The following is a 20500-nucleotide window of genomic DNA, read 5'->3' as shown; positions in this document are numbered from 1 at the left end:
AAGGAAGGAAGGAAGAAAGAAATGAAGGAACTGGGTAAGGACAAGTAAGAAAATAAGGAAGGGAGGGTAACTAAGTAACTAAGGCAGGACAAGGAAAAAAAAGAGCGGAAAGAGAAGGAAGGAAGGAAGGAAGGAAGGAAGGAAGGAAGGAAGGAAGGAAGGAACGAACTGAAAAAATAATTGAAATGACCTGGAAAAAAAGTAAAAACAAATAGCAGACTCTTCCAGACAGTCTAGAAACTCTCCTCTCATTAAAAAATGTCATTCACTACAGTGAAAATGGAATCTGTGTGGGCCCAAATATATTGCAAAAACCATAATGTATTTAAGTGTTACTGAGTAGTGCAGAGAAAAAAAACAGTTTTAAGGGAGAAGAGGAGAATCATAATTCACACAAATTATATTAGCAAGAGAGCACCTGTTTTTAACTGAAGTTTAGCCTTTAGGAGACATCAGAATCACTACTTTTCATAAGCCTTCCTGTAGAATCTAATTTAGTTCAAAATACATTTGTTTTTCTTGTTCTGTGGTCTTTTTGCGTAACGATACCAGAACAAAAGTTGTTCCGCATGGACATACTGCAGTGGCGCGTGTTCATCTGTGTGTCTGTTTGTGTGCACTGATCAGCAAGTGGGTGTGTTTGTTTCCAACACCAGTTATTATCACAGCACTAATTACCCAGGGGGATTGTGGAAAAAAAAAATCATTCTACAGTACAGAAAGGAGCCCTAGAGAGAAAGGAGGAAACAGAAGAATGGAAAGAAAAGTGTTGGCTTAAGAACAGAAAAGACGGAAGAGAGTGAGGATAACCCTGATTTTGATTGATGTTGCTTAACACTTCTTATCCGCACTAATTCAGCTAATAAAATCTTTTTTGAGGTCAGTTTTGCTGTAACTGCCATTCCAGGTGTTTCTAAAGAACTTGTTTTAAAGCTATCCAGCATTTAGATGAATGGAGATAGACTTCAATGTCTAGTTAGTAAATTAACTGAGCAGGAAATACTGAGGCATCTACTGCTAATTTGCACCGAAATTAGTTCCAGATTGGGAAAACCAGAAAATAACTGCAAGCTATAAAAAGAATACTTCCCAGGTGGAAAATTAAAACTTGAGATACCTTTTAGTTTTTAATTTGTGCTGAATTTAAGCTTGTTCTTATCTACTCTTGTTTCACACCAAGAAGACGGGTAAAAAAAGCTCATTTTCAGATGAAAAAATGATTGAAGAAAAAGCTAGCCCTCATAACACTATATTTCCATACATAAATTATATTTATGACAGTAGACAGTTTATGGACAGTATAATGTGATTATATATATATATATATATATATATATATATATATATATATATATATATGTTTGTTTGTGTGTATTAAATTTATTGCAATGTGTTATCCAGAGGAGGGGAAACGTAAGCAGCCAATAGCATCAGGGGAACTAATCAATTTATCTTGGTAGTTTTCATTTTATAAATAATGTAGGCATTCGAATTGAACAATAGGATGCATAACATGAATGCAGAGAATAATTTAATCTGATTTGTCAGAGCTGGTGGATTCAGATCAATTGATTGTTTTTTTTATTACATAAATGCATGTCAGCTTTTTACTTTTCACTATTGAAACCTGTTTGCTCAGATAATTGGGATATTTATTTTCTGCCTGTTCAATTACATTTTGCTCAGAGATTATGCTGTGACATGTCAAATGAAAAATATAATTTATCACAAACCTTTTTTTTAAACATCAGCTGAGAACAGGCTGCTTATTCATTTCAGTTTGGATTTCTTTTCAAGTAAGTCACTGAGTGAATGGTACACCATATCTCAAAGAAAAGCAATTTCTCATATTTTTTATCCGCATATTATTTGGTTTGCAGCTAATAAGTCGGCAAAAAAGGTTGTCAGTCATTCTGCCCCTCACCTTGTTATGATTCTAATTTAATATTAAACCAACTCAATGTATTTTTATGAGTATTTCTCTCCATAGTTAATCACAATCTACCAACCCACCCAAAGAAATGACCTGATGTGCAACAGTTAAGTACAAAATAACAAGGTGATAGCAAAACTAAAACATTTTGCTATGTATTTTGATGAGGAAAGCTGACACAGAACTGGAAAAAAAAAAATAATTAACTGGCTAAAAATGGGGAATATGAATAATAGGTGCAGCCTGGATATGTCCCCATCCCATTGCAGAGAAAGAAAAAAACATAATGGTGAATGCATACACTCAGCATACCTGAAAGCAATTTATAGAGACCGACCAACCTTATGGTTCAAAATTACAATGGATTATTTATTATACCAACAATTGAAATACAGTATCAACTCTGCATAAATCAATTTAGGAAAAAATCTCAATAAATTGTTTTTGCAGTTAGAAAATTATGTTACTTCTTTAATCACAGGTTATTTACTCAACGATACATCAAACATTTAATCTAATTCAATAAAAAATACTTTATTAATCTCAAACTCTGGCTGAAACTTGTTAATCGTGAATGATATGAGTATGATCCTCACAGTGCTGTCGGCCTTTTTCCAAATGACAGCATGTCTGTGGAAGCTGGTCTATGATGGCATCTTCAACTCTAAACACAGAGATAAGCAAACTGCATGTACATTTAACGGCCACTTTAAAAGGTACACACTTCTGCTTTTGCCTGCAGAACTGTCTAAATCTTTTGTGGCATAGATTTAACGAGGTACTGGAAACATTCCTCAGAGAGTTTGGTCCATATTAACATGATGGGAATCTCCGGTTCCACGACATCCGAAAGGTCCTCTATTGGTTTGAGCTCTAGTGACATTGGAGGCCATTTGAGTACAGTTAACCCATTGTCATGTTCAAGAAAGCAGGAGATGATTTGCGCTTAATGAAGTGGTGCATTATCCTGCTGGAAGTAGCCATCAAGAAAGTAGTCAACTAAGTGTGCTATAAAAATACCCCCACACAATTATACCACCAGACTAAACCTACAAAGATCCATCGGATCCATGTTTTCATGTTGCTGACTCCAAATTCTGACCCTACCATCCGAATGTTGCAGCAGAAATCGACACTCTCATACCAGGCAACATTTTTCCAATTTTCTATTGTGAGTTGTGTCAACGATAGCCTCAGTTTCCTGTTCGTAGCTGGCAGGTATAACACCCAATGTGCTCTTCTGCTGTAGCCCATCCGTATCAAGGTTCAATTTGTTGTGTGTTCAGAGATGCTCTTCTGCATACCTCATTTGTAAAAAGAAGTTATTTGAGTGATGTTTGCCTTTCTATCAACTCAAACCAGTCTGGCCATTCTCCTTTGACCTCTGGCATCAACAAGGCTTTTGAGCCCACAGAGCTGTCACCTATTTCTTTGGACCATACTGGGTGGTTGTGCGTACAATTCGCAGTAGATCAGCAGTTTATAAAATCCTCAGACAGGCTCGTCTGATAACAAGAACCATGCCAAATCACCTTTCTTCCCAATACTGATGCTCGGTTTGAACTGCAGGAGATTGTCTTGACCATCTCTACATACCTAAACACATTGATTTGCTGCCATTTGATGGCTGATTAGATATTTGTGTCTGGTGGCCAACGAATTGGCCTCTGAATGTATTTTACCATAAAATAACCCATGAGAAAAAAACAAACAAAAAAAAACAAATAAATAATTAAACTCCACCTTTTAAGTACAGAGTCTCAACAGGTTTTTAATTTTCTTTTAACTTGTGATCTTGGCACTGATCATTGGCTCAATGGTTAATTCTATTCTATCTGTCTAACTCCGCCCAGTTTCTCATTACTGTTCGTCTCATCCACCTGCTCCTGCCTCTATTTAAGCTGCTTGCTCCCTGTCAACAGTGCCATTTTATTCAAACCATAGGTGAGACTTCTGATTGCCTGATCCTAAATAGTTTCTGCCTTTGGACCTCTGAGCCTGCCTGCCCCTGTTCTGATCTGTTTTCCTGACCTGTCTCCCGACTCCTCTTTGGAACTCTGATCTTCTGGCCTGGACTTCTGTTTACCTCATCGACACTATGGCTTCGCCTTATGGAAACACCTGCTCTCCCTCATCTGCTTGCTTCTGCTCGTCAGCCAGTTCAGCAGCCTTTTCAGCTTTGGTTCCTGTCCTCCTCATGCTGTTGGAAATCATCCACCTGGATTCAACTCCTTTATCTGGGCCTGGACTGAACTTTAAAACCAGAGATTCCGGCATTTTTTGTGCTAGCTGCTGAGTCGCAGATTCGGCATGTTGTCAATAAACGCTATTTTAAATTACATCAATCTGTCTGCCTTAAATTCTAGGTCCAAAGTTCTGAGTTTTGACAATAATTTAAAACTTAAAAAGTTCTGTTACACAAAAGCAAAGCAGGTTAAAAGCAAAATGTAATTTAGTCTTGAATGAATCATCTGTAGTGGATAAGATCATTTCCCGTAAGTTCAGGTCTCATTTCAATTTTTAAAGTCGGTCCTGTGGTACTTCAGAGTTGCAAATTGTTCAGTGGTGTCCTTGAAGAGCCTCAACAGTTTCCAAGTAAGTCTTTTATTCTCTAGTTACCAGAAAATGTACTCGTTTGTCACGACTCATATGTTCAGACGTCTATTTTCTGTGTAACTTCTCTCTCTTTTCATCTCCTTGGATGTAGACATTTGCAGGGCTCGATCTGTCTGAGTGCTGCACTGTCTGTGTTATGAATGGAGATGCACACCTACGTACACAGACGTGTGGCTGACACACACTGCTTGATTTGTACAGAGAACACATCTCAGTGTTTGTCGAAAACATCCTGTTCTAAGAAAAATGAGGCGGTTCAGACGGATTGGAGCTGTATGAAGAAAAGAAATGACAGGAATACAATGTTCTAAAGGACATAAAGCCTCTGATTGGGCCACAGCAGCCTAACAGAAAAAAACAATGTCTGCATGCTCAAAATGACTGTATACAGGACTTCCCATAGCTCTAAATGGAAAAGGAGGAATTAGTAAGTAAAACAGGCGTAATTTAATCTTTAGGGTTGAAGATTGAGGCAAGAATAATCAACCTGTCTGAATTTTCCATATTTACAGTCTGAGTAATAACAAACAACAATGAGAACCATACCATCAGGACTGTGAAAAGGATGGCAAGGAGGTATTAAAGTAACTGCACAGGTTAGAGAGGAACCTTGCCTATGGTTCCCTAACCAAAACCAGTAAAAATATCAAATGGTTGGTTTGGAGAAAATTGAAAGAAGCCTTTTCAGCCCTATCATCACAAAGTCTGCACTAGACTTTACTCACCCCTGCTTGCCTCAGTCAGATGAAACAAAAACTGGACTTTCTGGTGACAACTACCCCAGGATTGGTCTGAAACAAATAATAAACACATGGGGAAGCTAACCGTGCCAACTCCTAGTTATGGTGGAGAACCCCTAAAGCAGAGGTCACGGATTAGTAAACCGCGATCCAGACCTACTAGCTAATCCAAACCCAACCTGATTTGAAACATTTATAAATTACTGCATGTTGTCCAACTAACTTCACTTGCACCACTTCTCCTGTTAACATGGTAAAGCCCTCTGGAGCGCCCGGGACCAGGCTACAGGTGATACAAATTAGCCAATGAGCTGTGTCAGTCTGGGTCGCTGCCGGGCGATGGGAAAGAAGGAGAAGAAGATGAGAAAAAGAAAGCAGAGAAAGTGTGGACTGCTGGAAGAACTATGGTGAACTTGTGAAAGAAAAGTTAAATGCTGTATTCAAAAATGACCCTGCACATTTTGTTCCAGCATGAACATAATCCAAAAAAAATATCGATCCAGGCTCATGAATGAGCATGTGATGTGCCTTAGAATGGCTTTATAGCCATTCAAACACAGGTTCTAAAGCCTTGCAGATCAGCCTAAAGCCCATTTCTGTCATTAAGCTATAAAAAAGAAAAAAACAAATGAACGGTCAGTTCCGGTGTTTTATAAAACATGTGAATCAGAAAATTGTCTATATACCAAACCTAACAATTGGTGTTCTTTACTTCAAAAAACACTTAAGATTTCAAAATGGAAAAATGTTCAATTTTTTTTTTATTTAAAAAATCAATGTATAATGTGGATGCATAAACACCTAATTTTATTTCAGTGTTAAATTCTGTTTAAAGTAACAGATTATAATTGAAAATGCATCTGGACCTTTACTGGTTGTTCTTTTTTTGGACTCTTCTAAAGCACGGGTCACCAGCCTTTTTAAGGCTCAGGGCTACTTCATGAGCACTGAGTCATTGCAAGTGCTACCAATACTGACCTATGACCTGGAAGGGTCAGCATTCACTTAGACTTCATACAAAATGAACATATTTTTATTTATTTATTTTTATTTCTAATTTTATTTTAGATATTGTCATTTGAAATCTCTATTAATGATTAGATGCCCGATATCATTAATATGATGAAATGCTCTTTAAATGTTTAAAAAAGAAGAGCAATTGAGTTACATAAAATTCCAAACTTAGTCCAATGGGGAGTTGTTTTCAGCACATCACATGTGGTCCTTGTGGTCCGCGTTGGTGACCCCTTCTCTTGGGTCGGGGGTTTTAGAGGATAATAAACTCCTTATAATAACAATATATTATTTATAAAGATTTGGTGAACTCTACCAAAAGAACTGAAAAAAAGGTCAGAGGGTTTCTGAACAGGGTAATGGATAAAAAGTAGAAACAACCATTATTTTACTAAATTGGGGAAATTCAGTCATTGCAAACAAAAACAAAATAATTCTAAGGTGCAAAAAAGACTAAAGAGCTAGGATATAATTCAACAGGCTCAATTCAAAATGCAAACAGCACATAATCCAACTAATACTACCATCCTATGCTATTGGAAAACTGTCTAAAAATGCAGTTATGCAATAAAGTAAAAAAAGTCCATTGTTTGCTTGGGACAATTTTTAATTTTACTGATCATATTTTTTGGTAAATTAATTATATTTCTTATCAGCCAACCATGGCATTTTCAAGAAACATATGTCATACTTTACTTACTTTAAACGTCAGTAAAAACTTGTTAATATGTATGCAAACATTTACAAATAGGAGTAAATGTAATGTAAAGCTTTGTGTTTAGTATATTAGTGAAGCTGAATTGTAGAGTAGCTGTAGAGTTCCTATACTTTTTTTGTATAAGAAGGTACTGTATAGCATTGTAATAATGTAGTCCCCATTTGGAAAACACTTTCCACTGGGCCAGTAAAACCCATTCTTGCTAACAATTTTATTGGGGGTAAAATAAAATAAAAACAGAGACACATACATATACGTATATCTTAAAACAAGAACCTAATATAGTACCAGGCTTTTTTAAGTTGTAACAAAAGCCTCATTCCTAGAGTTTTTAGTTTTTATTCTAACTCCGTTTCTCTAAAAGGTCAACACTTTTTTTTAATGATAACTAATATGACTGACTAATAATGAGCTAACTGTAATGCATAAGGTTTATTTTGTACTAGACTACTAAATCATTTAAAAATGAAGTTTAGTAGAAAAAAAAAAAAAAGGTTATAAAAAAAAAAAAAAAAAGGTTTGTGCTTTTCTGGGCACAAAAACCTGAAACAAATAAAACAGAGAATAGCCCAAAAAAAGAATATTTTAGAGTTAAGGTTAAGTTTAAGCCAGCTTTTCACAGAAGCTGCGTTTGTGTCCTCATGCACACGATGAAGTAGATGGTGAGGCTTAGAGAGAAACACTGCAGCATGAAGATGAAGTGGGTCCATTTAAATAGTTTCACTTGCCAGGGTCTGATGTAGGAATGCATTTCCATTTTTAATACTGGTGGCCGGCAGAAATTCACCTTAAAAAAAACATGAGGGAATCAACAGTGCTTGAGTCTCCATAATTAGCAAGATACTGCACACCACATGCATTAATTGCATAGAACAGACTTTAAAAAAATGCACCTCAACTTGCTTCCTTTCACACAAGAAAAATGTGTGAAAATACATTGAAAAATGTAGAAAAGTGTTTTTTTTAGAAACATCTTGAGTTCTATTCTCGGGATCTCAGGTGATGTCTTTAGGTCACAATGATATACGGAGCACATTAGAGATACAGTACAGGAACCAATGAACAGAATTTGTAGGACCTTCTTACACAGATAAGACAAAATGAAGTCCATAAATGTTGGTTCTGTTTCCTCTTTTTACCTCTGAGTTATCAGGTGGTACTGGTTTACCAATAAGGGAACAAATGCAAAAATAAAAAAAGTGGAAAGGTAAAACACTTATTTAAAATATGATTTCTTTTTACCTATCAGTTGAATAAAATATATATATATATAATTGTGGGTAAAACATACAATTTACATTTTAGGTCTCAAATAAAAGTTATTCTACTGAGAAAATTACATTTATCAAAATTTAAATATAACAAACACATGATGACTTAAATTTATTGAAAATACTTTACAATTTACATCTTTATAAGGTATTAATTTCCTTAAGTATATTCACCTGAAATAAGACTATATTTCAAATTGTTTCTTAGTTCAGACTACTGTTAATAAAGTAATTTTACTGTTTTCCACAATTTAATGATTGAATACTTTAGGGTCCTGTAAAAAAATAATAAATGAGGATATAGTTTGTTTTTTGTATTCTAGGTTACAAGGTTGTGTATATTTACAAAATATATTAAAGACATTTTAAAGGGAATTGAAAAAAAAGCATGGCTGCAGTGGGTAGGAGGTTCCAGGTTCGATTCCCAGGCTGGGCTCTTTCTGCATGGAGTTTGCAGTTTCTCCGTGTGCATACGTGTGTTCTCTTTGGGTACTTAGGCTTCCTCCTACAGTCCAAAAACCTGACTGTTATGTTAACTGGCTTCTCTAATTTCTCCATAGGTGTGAGGGTGTGCATGAACAGTTGTTTGTCCTCTGTGTCTCTGTGTTGTTATGCGATCCCAGCAGGGATGAAGCATGACAAAAAATGTATGGATGGATGAAATAAAGAAGTTTTTGTAGGTAAAAGATGAGATGTATTGTAATCTGTTCAATATATGCGGTAACAGACTGTATTAATGTATATATTGTAGTAGGAGTGTAAGAAGAAACAGCAGGTGCAGCACCAATGGGAATGTGTTACAGGAGATGTGCACAAACTTTGTGAAGAAACACAATTTCCTCTTTCACCTCTCTTGTGACATGCTCCCACCTCATCCCAGCCAACACCGAGGGGCACACAGTTGTCTCCTTTCATCTCATTCACACACAGTCCCAAACTCATCAGCACTTTTTCCCCCCACTTTCCCCAGCATGCCTCATAATTATCACATTGCAGCTCATTGCACACTACGCCATCTGTTACTCGAACGCATGCGCGCCCTAACGCAGCAACAAGGCGCTGCCAGATGCTGGGGATATTGAGTTAATAAAACCTATCATGGAGACCAAATTTGCAGTATGTCTTTAACTCTGTCAAAAAAAAGACGATAAGGAGTTCGTCCTAAAGCAGTATTATTTCATCATCAATATGAAGCTAACATTCTGATGCAAAAACTTTATCAGGAATATAAACCCTCTTCCTTTAAGCTGGAAAGATGATTTCAGTTTGACATTTTTGGTTCAAAAGCAGAATAAATTCCTAATGGAAAAGTAATAAGCTGTAGCCCAGAGCATATTTTACAACACATGGTGTGTGTGTGATTCTGGAGCTCTGAGGGTGATACTAAAATGTGTTGAAGACTGAGAAACATGAGCCTTGATGTACTGAAAAAAATGGTTTGAAGTATTTCAACACCATAAACTTATAGGAGGGTTAACAGATTGGGGGAGACACATTTATGGGGAGACTGGGAGGTGCTGAATCATCTGGGAATTGGCTACGCTAACAGAAGCACCAATCGGCTCTAAATTTATTTTTTACTCACTACTGAGAAGGGTTTACTGTAAGTGTTAGGTGCAGAAAAACTTCAATGTATCTTAAAACCTCTGATTTGAATGTACTTTTGGTGGATTCCATGTAATGTAGACCAACATTAATGATTAATTCTAATATTGAAGGGGACATCTATTGATTTTTTTGTGCATTTGTATTAAAAAGAAAAAAAAAGGTTTTATATAATAATAATTTAACTTTATTGATCTCACATTGGAGAAATGTACCTATGCATTTAACCCATGCCCTTAGGGAGCAATTTGGGGTTAAGGGTCTTGCTCAGGAACCCAGAGTGGAGGCTGTGGGGATAGAACCAGGCACTTGCAATGTTCTCAGAGCACAAGCGCACTGCTCTAACCAGTAGGCCAACAGACACCCTAAATACTGGATCGGATTTCATTAAGGGCCTTCAGAGTAAAAAGGGGCACTCAAGAATTTCCAGACCTGTTTCCAAAAAAATCAATTAAAATAAATGTATCTTTTCCCTCCACTTCACAATTTTGTTAAACTTTTAGGGCTTCTCACACAATACCTACATAAAACTCTTTGAATCTTAAGTTTAAATTGTGAAAAACAGAAAAGGGTTGCGGGTGCTACCACAGTGCAGCATGTTTTGATAACCTCTGTTCCATTGCCGATTACATTTACGTCCGTATTTTGTATTTATACCCTGGATTATTGATATTGCTAATCTTTTTCCTTCTTTGGTTCAAACCAAATGGATGCTCATCACTTTTATGAAAGCAAAAAACACGCACCAGCAGATGAAAAATAAAGAAATGTAAATAAAAAGGAAAAATATGTCCTGACATCTGCAAACGAACTCCTTGGTTTTTGATATTTTTTTTCTTTTAACTGGAAAACGAGATGCATGAGTGCTCTAACACCCAGCATTTTACAGAAAAGACTGCAGAGAAGTGATCCTTGTTGCTCTGAAGTTAAAGGCACTGTGGTCTGATCTGTATCGACATCCTGTCACCTCCATTATGCCTAGCTTGGGCGGAGGAAAAACTAACCCAATTTGTGTCCAGTAAACAAGCAGTTCACTTCATATGAAGTATAAAAAGTCAAAACCAGAGCTGCAGTTCATTTGAGATGTGCACCCTTCTAACGTTTAATGAGCATCTCTACAGGCTGGTCACACCATCCTTACCTGCCAGGACCTACGGAGCAGCCAATTAAACATCAAGCCATGCTGACATCAGGATGAATTAGACCTGCCGCTGATGATTTATACATTCGTTATCATGGAGCTGCCAGCACATCAGTCCTCAAGTTGGAACCCGATCAAACGTTCCCACTTTTCCTCTCTGTGTGCAGCTTTGGAAGGGACTTCTACTGAGTGCGAACGGGGGGACTCCCCCTCTTCAATTATTTACAGGAAGCCCTCATGCATCTGTGACTTCAGTGACAGGCTGAGAAAGCCCAGCAGAGCAGAGCAGAGCGCCGTTATTCCTCTTCCCAATTACTATTTTCTCTTCCTCTTATCCCCTTACAAACAATGTTTCATCCACTCAATCCTTCCTGGTTCTTTTCCAACTCCCTCGTCTGTTTATGTTTTTCTTTCCTCCTTCATTTATTTTGTTTTTTTGTCCTTATTTCTCTCACAATCCTATTCCCTTTCTTTCTCCTTTCTTTTTGCATTTGTTAGTCTCGGCTCTCGTGTTCATTTCCCTTATTTAACCTCTTTCTATTCCCTCATCCCCTCAGTCACCTATCCACTCATCCCATCACCTCTTGCCCCTCTTGTCATCTTCATCCCAAAAAAAGAAAAGAAGGGGGAGGAAGGAGGGATGAAGCAGGAAGAAAGGGACATCGGCGGATGAGTGTGAACTGTTTCTGAAGAGTCAGCATGGAAATAATTCATATTCTGCTCCAGCTCCCGTACCTCACTCACCCTTTATTCTTCGCTGCTCTGCTTTCTCATCACCTCCTCCTCTTTCTCGCTGTCAAACCTATCCTTCCATACTGTTCTTTCTCTCTTCTCAGTAATTTTTATTTGACCATTTCTACGTTGGCTCATGTTTGGGGAGATGCTCCCAGGAAGGACAGTTGAAACGAATCGCTGTGAAATTCACTTGGACTTAATGATTATTTAACATTTAGGGACACAAACAGCCACAAAGATATCTCAGTTTTTTCTGATAATAAAAACAAGTAAAGCAAGGTTTTTATTTTTACAGACTTAAAAAAAAATTATGTTCGTTATGTCTTAAAATAAAAACGACTTACACAGACTACTGAGACAGGCTCTGTCTGGACCATGTTCAGGTAGAACATGGTCCAGACAGACTTGGGACTAACTGAAAAGACAAACTTAACTGGAATGAAGCAAATAATTTTATACCACCACACGTTTTAATTAAGCCACTCATCGATCTAAAATAAAAAAATTATCCAGTGAGATCGATCAGAACTTATACTGTCACACCGTCAGTTGTCCATATGATGCTGTCAAAGGGATTCTATCAGTTGGATGCTGTCATGGTTTTGGTTCTGTTTAAGGTTTCTTTTTTAGTTTTCTTGAGTTTTATTTCCATTTTGTGTTATTCTAGTTGTTTTTGGTTTGTTTGAGTTCTTATGCATTTCTTGTTTACCCTCTTGTGTCAGTCTCCTTCCCCTAGCTCCCTTCTTGATTCTTCTGTCCACACCTTCACCCAATCCGTTCATTTGTTCTGTTTGACATACTGTATATTCTCCCCTTCAGTTACTGTTTGCCGGTTCCTCGTCGTTTTTGTATGTTTGACGTCTGCTGGATTTTGTTTTTTCTGTATTTTGTTTGTGGACTTTTGCCCTTTGGATAATTAGATCTGCAAGAAACCACCTCAGCTTCCATCTTTGCATTTGGGTCCTCTAAAAACCTCCACACAAGCTGACAGATACAGTATTTTTACCACATTTACCTGCCATTTTTCACACAGGAGAAATAAGTCAGAGTCAACGCTAGAAAAACGCATTTTTGTGACAGTTATATACACAGCGCACATACTAACCACTCTGATGGCTTGAATTCAAAATATATGTTTTAATTTAAGTTTTGTCTTCTGAAACTTTAAACAAATTAAAACACCATCACGACAGTAAAACTTTCAGGGGCTCCAGCTGTGAACACTGCTCATTGGTCCATTCGTTAAGGACGTCACTTTAGACAGGCGTTCCCTGTGGAGAACGCAGCTGTGAAGCGGTGGGGGTGGTAATGTCGTTGCACATTCAAGGTGTTAGAAAACCCGGAGGGCAGAGGAAAAAGAAAACCTAACTATGAGATGAAGTAGGGGAGACAAAGAAACAGAAAAGGAGGTTTAGGGAAAAGTGGAAGAGAGTGGCAGGTTCTGAATGACTCGTATATGACCGATGGAGCAACATCGTGTTTTAGATCATATTTTTGTTCATATTTGTTTCTGTAAATAAATATTTAAACATAAACCAATTCTTATTAGTTTTTACAGTTTATTTATTGTCTTTCAAAGGAAAATTCTACTTCTACTATGCAGGGAAAAAACACTTTTTATTGCTTTGTACCCTGCTAATTTTTACATATAAAGGAGCCTTACATAAAGCCTTATTAGAGCTGAATGCTTGATAATTACTTGTGTTGTTGGAGGTTATATTGAGTCATGAAGAACGTGTACAAGAATCATTTACATTTAAAAAAGGTTTAAAATGTTGGTCAACTAAACTGTAGACCTCCTTGGTCGGATTTAATTATCTTAAACATAAACCCCCAACAACAAAAAAAGGCTAATAACTTTGTGCTTGCTTGGCAAAAAGGTTGGGATGTCTGCTGCTTTCTGCAGTTATTCTGGGCTTGCCGAAGAGGAAGACTGACCGGTGTCAGATGCTTAAGTTTTCTCATGACTGCTGATATTTTCACTCCAAACCAACCAGAAATGATTGCTGGTAAAAGGCTCAGTTTTATTCCGATACCCTTTTAGATAAAAGTACTAACTTTAAACAGGTACTTCTGTGATTGTAGGACAGTGTGTGCCAGGAAAAACCCATCTGGATATGTTGGAGACACGTTTGTTTGGGATTACATGTTAATGAATGAATATTTCTGTTTAATCATTGGGAATTAGTAAAGATGAGACTAACTTTGGAAATTAATATTTGTTTAAATAAAATAACTAAACATGTTTCCCTCATCTTGTCTTAATGACTTTTCTGTCATATTTGCTTGGACAATGTCAGAAACATAACTGGATATTCAATAAGAAAAAGCATTATAAACATGCAGTGCTTGGAAGCATATAAACATCCCCTCTTTGGAAGCAAAGGTAGTTTCCAAATATCAACACTTCTGATCACAGCTGAAGTCAACAGATGCATCACCTTAAGGCACCTCTAGACAACAATTTACCCAAGTGGATAAAGGCAGGCCGCTATTTCCATTTGTGTCTAATTAACAACCCTGAGGGGACTGCAACACGTCTAGAATCAGGATTTTTAAGCAGGGCTAAAGACGACAGCTGTGATCATGGATGCTGTCCTTCAGCGGATTCTGATAAAACTGTCTGTGTTTGTGTCGCTGGTCTGCTCACCGACGAGTAAAGGTGACCCTCTCCGTTCATGGCAATGTAGAGACCGGTCTTGACTGATTGGATGGCCACGACTCTCAGACCCACGGGGATAAGGTTAAACAAAGCTGTGGACAGACAACACAAAACAAATTAAACCCAAACTTTGCATACAGAATTTCTATGTGGCCTAAAAAAATACACCAAAAACTGTAAAAAAATAAATAAATAAATAAATAAAAAAAGCATGTATGGAGGCATCTCAAATAAAACTAAGAAATTTATCGTACGTAAAGTGGTGCAAAGCTTATTTTTATATATTAGCATATTTCAAACGAAAAGGAGATCTGGACACTGACTATTTCAGGGCGTTAAGTTTCTTAATTGTCACCCAGTCTTGGAGCTTTACTGGTATGTTTTGGGGAACCATCATGTTGAAGGGTTCAGCTTTACTTCTGTTTGCTCTCTTTATTTCTTATATACAGTATGCTCTCATATTTCCCAATTTGGCAGCTTCAACAAACCTACGGTAAACCATGATGCTTCCCCCTCCATACTTTACAAGTAAGGACTTTATTGTCCTAGATTGCTGACTTCAGTCTATACCAAACATCTCCTGCCAATTTTAGATTTTAGAATTTGTCCAAAAAGCATTATCACAGATGTCTTTGTTAACATTCTCTCTGGCAAACCTTTACCTGGCCTTTGGGTATTTCTTTTGACACATTCAGACTTTGTTAGACTTAAACTCAGTCACTGATATTATTATAAACATCAGGAAGAAAAAGAAACTAAATGTAATGCTCAGAAATACCATGTGGACTTGTAGGTGGTGTAAATAGTGACATGTGGGTTGTTCTTCCAGCAAATGCCATATTTTCAGTTTGTACAGTCAACTTACTGATTATGACTAAAATATTTAATGTTAGTTCAATAATCAATTAATAAATTAAGCCCTCATAAAAATGAGAAAGAGCTCCTGTTGATCTAATGATGACATTCAAGTTGCTTGAATCATCAAAGAAGCACCAATCTAAATATGTCAGGTTTTACAATCTATCTTTAAAACAATAAAAAAAGACATTCCTATTTGTCCTGCAAAAAGCAAAGGTAAGTCGATCTGATGACATTTTATTCTCGTCACAATTAATTCATTCTTTGAAGACATTGAACCTCTTAGCTCCTGCAGGTCAGGTTAAAAGAGCAGCACTCACTGATGGTACAGGAGCAGACAGCACTTCCATTAATTTCTGGGTGATATTTAACAAGTAAGTCTATTAAAATGCATTTATTGTTAAACAAATTAATGGAAATGAATACATTTTCCACACATACAGAAATGTAGATATGTTTTAAACCTACAGCGATAAAGTCGGGACTAACAGAAATCTTCATGTAATAGAAACCAGATGGTTGGAAACTCAAAAACAAAATGTTGTTCTCATCATTGAAGAACTCTTTAGTTTCAAAGATGTAAACATGTGACTCCAAATCTGCAATTATTGATATCCAATGCAGAAGTATAAAGCAATTTCAAAGGAAGCATGCAGAAAGGCATCTCAAATAAAACTATTCAGCACATTATTTTCATTAATGTCAGTGGTTCATTCAAACTGGTGCTTGAAGAGAGAGTCATAATTAAGGAGGTAATAGGAATGCTAGACTGATATTACAGCACGGTTGCTCTTTTTTTACATTTAAGCTTTCAGCGTTAGTCAAAGAAGCTTGATTAAGAAATGCTGGACATTTTATGGAAATCTCAGAAAGTAACGGTCTTTATTAAACACAACAACAAATAAAGTCACATTTACGCAGCAATGCTAAAAGCTGTAACTACTGAAGGGAAGTGTTGGGCAGTTTGAAATGTGAATTCCATAAACCTCTTGGCCTTTTTTTTAATGTAATCAATATTTGTTCAGCTTCTCACAGTGGGAGGAATAGAACAAATCCATTCTGGATGCTTTTAATAATAAAGCTTACAGTTTAGATTTTTTTGCAGGTCAGAATTGGCCACTGATCAGTGCATCTCTTTGTTCATGACCTATGTCAGTTTTCTGATCTTTGTTAGGGACCAATACATCTCGCCTGGTTAGCCTGGCCAACCAGACGACCCTAACGACTCCCCATTACTAAGGGGTGGATCTATGTTTTTGATTAAATTTGCAAGTTTTCTAAGCAAAAAAAGGCTTTTGTTCAGGCACTTTATAAGCCTGGAACTCAATGCTATTCCTGACATTTTTAATTGAGAAAGCTTTCTGAAATGGGAAGTGAAACGTCTTTAAACTTGGAAAACAAAGTCCAGTGGGTTTTTTTTTTTTACTTTTTTGGAATTCCTGATCTGTTTTGCTCAATGCCTTTTTAACAGTAATCCCATCTGCCAGGCACCTTTTCAAAGGGTTGGACTGTGTTTTGTTGATTTCTTTTTTTTACATAATCAATAATTAATATAGCTTAAATTCCTAACATATGTCATCTTAAGGCACTTTACAGAGACAATTCAACCAGATCCTACAGTCAAACTGATTAAAAGTGTTCTATTTAAGGAAAACGAGCTGATTGCATCGACTCATTGACTCAAAAGCAATCCCTCAGACAAAGCATGCTTGTAGCGACAGTGGAGAAAAACTCCCTTTTAACAGGAAGAAACCTTCAGCAGAACCAGACTCAGTGTCAGCGGAAATCTGCCGAGGCCGACTGGGGTTCAAGGAGAAGTCCCCTGTCCTCTGCAAGCTCTTCATAGGGTTAAGAACATTTGAATAGAGAGACAATAAAATGATTATGTCGTATTTAAAACCAAGATAGCTTGTCAGCCTTGTTCTTCATTAAATCATTGTTCTTCTTCAAAGATTTTTTGTGATCACTGCATGAAGACAGTCTACTAAGCAGTGGTTGTAGATTTCAGAGTTAATTTAGAATCCATCTTCACCCTTAAAAGACCAAACTTGCATATATAAAAAAAAAAAAAAAAAAAAAAAAAAAAACAGCACAAACCTGATCCAACTTTATAATGTCTGAGTTGAGATGGGGCAGCGTGTCCATTAGTAATTTGTAAGGTTCATAAAAGCTTTGGAAAATCTATCTTCAGATATATCTTGGGCCAATCTTGGCACGTTGTCTTATGAATCTTTATCATAATTAATAATTTTCCTGCTAATATGTGTTTTGTTTTGTTTTATTTTTACTTTTAAAAACATTTTCTGCAAACCCTGGAGATTTTGCAAAAGATTCTTCTTTGGTTCTGCAAGCTTGCCAGACATTTTAACAATTAAAGGACTGATGCATCAGCAGCAAATATTTTGTTTGCTCCATCTTGCCAACAAAAAGTGGGAAAAATATATCTGTTAATATATAGTGCTGATTTCTGAGGCCACACGGTAGCCCCATTATACAAACGTACATCGCCAAGTGAACTAAAATTGAATAAGGATTCAAGTTCACAGACTTGTTTGAAAATGTAATTCAAAGATATCCTTTGATCAAAAGGTTAATTTGCCAAGTGCGCAGAGTACATGTCTGCTTTGATTGCTTTATCTGGTTTCACAGAACAATTTCATTCAGAAAAACCTCTGAATTGATCAGTTTCCCCTGACCTGCATGTTCGAGATCAATAATATTCTGTTATTAGTGTCAAAAGTGAAGAAATGCGGAACACGCAAATGTAAATAAAGTGAACGACTTAAGTGCAGTGTTGATACAGTGGTAAACAGGCATACCGGGCAACCAGGAATTTCCCTGGTGGTTTATATCACAGAGATCCTATCACCTCTGAGTCATGCTGATGTTTTGCGTTCTATGCTGCAAATCCGTTCTCTACCTCTCCAAGCTGATCATTAAAGATGACAAAGTATTAATGCTCTTACTGAGACAAGGGGACATTATGTCTGTGCCATACATCCTTGCATCTTTTATGCGATTAGAAATATAGAACCACTCTCAACCCATTTGATGTTTATATCATGCAGAACCATAAATGATCAATTTTGACAGCATAGATGTATTATGTGCATATATTTATTAAACAGAGCCTCATAAAAATCTAGTCTGTCTCTCTGATGTTGTGCTTATTCATGTTCCTGAGGTAGTGTGTGATTAGTGTAGACTGACCCTGAGCTGGTTCTGTAAAGATTTTGGCCTTCAGCTATGTGGGGCTAGTTTTCAGTTTTTTTTTTTTTTTTTTTTTTCGTTTGCATGTGTTTTGTGAGTTAATATAATTTGTTCATTGGCAGCAAGGTTTACTCTTGCATGGTTTTACTTTGCTGCTCTTTTCATGTGACTGCAGCTTTCTTTTTCATTTGCAGCATTATTTTTTTTAATTTTCTTTTTTTTTGTATTTGTCCCATTTTTTTTCAGTGTTAGCAAAACCTCTACACGACATTTAGAACCCCCAGGCCGCTCACCCACTGGGCACTATGAAAACTTAAGATACTTTTAGTCCAGATGTTGTTAGCTAGCCCTAAAAGTTAAGAGACAAAGGTGCAGCAACCATTTCAAACTATGGTCAGGATTTTAACGTGTTAAATACATTATTTATTGATTTTTATGTGTTAAAAAAATTACTGCAGTTAATTTCATAAGATAGTCCACAGCAGGAACCTTTGTACTCGCCATTTCTTGAACACTTGTAAATCTGACACATACTGTAAGCAGCATCGCAAGCATTGGTCCACTGAGGGTATAAAACCTTAAAAACCATCTACGTGGAGAGGAAGTTACAGTGTAACTGTAGTTCTGTGATTCCTGGATGACTGCTGGTTACATCGGTCACCGGGAACTTCTCAGCGAGAGGATCCCAGGAGACGGGACGTAGATCCCAAGGTGTTATTTATAGACATAACACTCAGATGGGCTATGTCACGTTACATTAGAACCCTGTGAAACTCAAGGAGTTAAATCCACCTTGTGTTCTGCCACTGGCAGTCGGCAAGGAATGAAACAGGACTCATTTTGAAGGAAGCACAGATGTTTGCAACTCTAAAGTCAGCGTCGACTGTTGCAGCCAGCCCACATCGGCACAGATGACGGGATTCAGAGCCAACATCAGTAAATCTGAAAAAGTAAACGAGTCCCTGGTATGGTTTGGCTTAGTAACTGCCTATGGAGGAAAAGTAGCCTCAGTGGTATATGTGTTTTAAATGCACTAAGTGTTTTTATATTAGCAAATGTTAAAATCTGAAAGGCAATCACTATACTGTCATCAGTTTTAGAAATGGAACTTTAACTTCTGCTTACAGCTAACATTAAACACAGGCAGTATCCCAAGACTCGTTTCTATAGGTTTTTATAATATTCAGTCGAGGAAATTTTGGTATAAAAAATGTTCAAGCGCTGTTTCAATTTTTATAAAAGTAGTTTTTCCAACAGGTTAAAAAATATAAGGGGTTTCTAAAATAAGCCAAATGATTATAAATTTCAACCAATCTGATGGTTCAATAACCTAGATAATTGGTTGTGTTGCTGTACTCATATGTTTATTTATTCAAGACATTAGGAGCAAAAATGGTTTTTGATTAGAAAAGGTTGCTTATTTTGTGATTTTTTTTTTTTATCAAAACGCGATTCATTAATTACAGACCCTGTCATTGTGTAAAGTCAAGCATTTCTGACTTGTCACCAACTGAGGATGCTGGATAGTGATTAAACTATCAAAGGTGAAGCAGGGAAGAGTGAGTTTCTGCAGTGGTTTCTCACAATGTAGATTCACAAATGCAGTAGCTTTCCAGTTCGTATATATTTGGCCAGCTTCAAGCTGTTACATTTCAAAGTTATTTTGCAACAAGGGAAAAAAAAACTGTGTGGCTTTTGTAGTTCACCTTACTGGCTATATAATGTATGAGACTAAAATGATCATATTAGCACTGTAAGTATGTGTATATATTTACTGTATGCCTATTTTTATTGAAATGTCAACCCAACTTTTAAAAATGGCCAGTTTGGGGCATGCAGGGGACGCAGTGGTTAGCGCACACGACCCATATAAGAAGCCCTTAGTTGTCGACAAGGCAGACCCTGTTTCCTGTCACCCAACTGTTGAAAAAACAAGCCACTACTGCAGTAAAAGCTAAAAAAACAATTTTAAAAAAGTGGGCCAGTTTGTCAACAAA

At 36.8% G+C, this 20500-nt stretch overlaps 1 protein-coding gene across 2 annotated transcripts in view; it reads right to left on the bottom strand.

Annotated features, from left to right (window-relative positions):
- Positions 1-20500, bottom strand: part of LOC107100956 (fibroblast growth factor 14-like) — an 80158-nt gene that overhangs the window by 8799 nt on the left and 50859 nt on the right. For both annotated transcript variants that reach the window (XM_015399660.1, XM_015399661.1), the window contains exon 3: positions 14424-14527. In XM_015399660.1, coding sequence (XP_015255146.1) covers positions 14424-14527 — 104 coding nt within the window. The remainder of the gene's footprint in view (positions 1-14423; positions 14528-20500) is intronic.

The sequence above is a fragment of the Cyprinodon variegatus genome, unplaced genomic scaffold, assembly GCF_000732505.1.
Source record: "Cyprinodon variegatus isolate N-32 unplaced genomic scaffold, C_variegatus-1.0 Scaffold1036, whole genome shotgun sequence".
In the NCBI taxonomy this organism is placed as follows: domain Eukaryota; kingdom Metazoa; phylum Chordata; class Actinopteri; order Cyprinodontiformes; family Cyprinodontidae; genus Cyprinodon; species Cyprinodon variegatus.
This window is presented reverse-complemented; position numbering and strand designations above follow the sequence as displayed.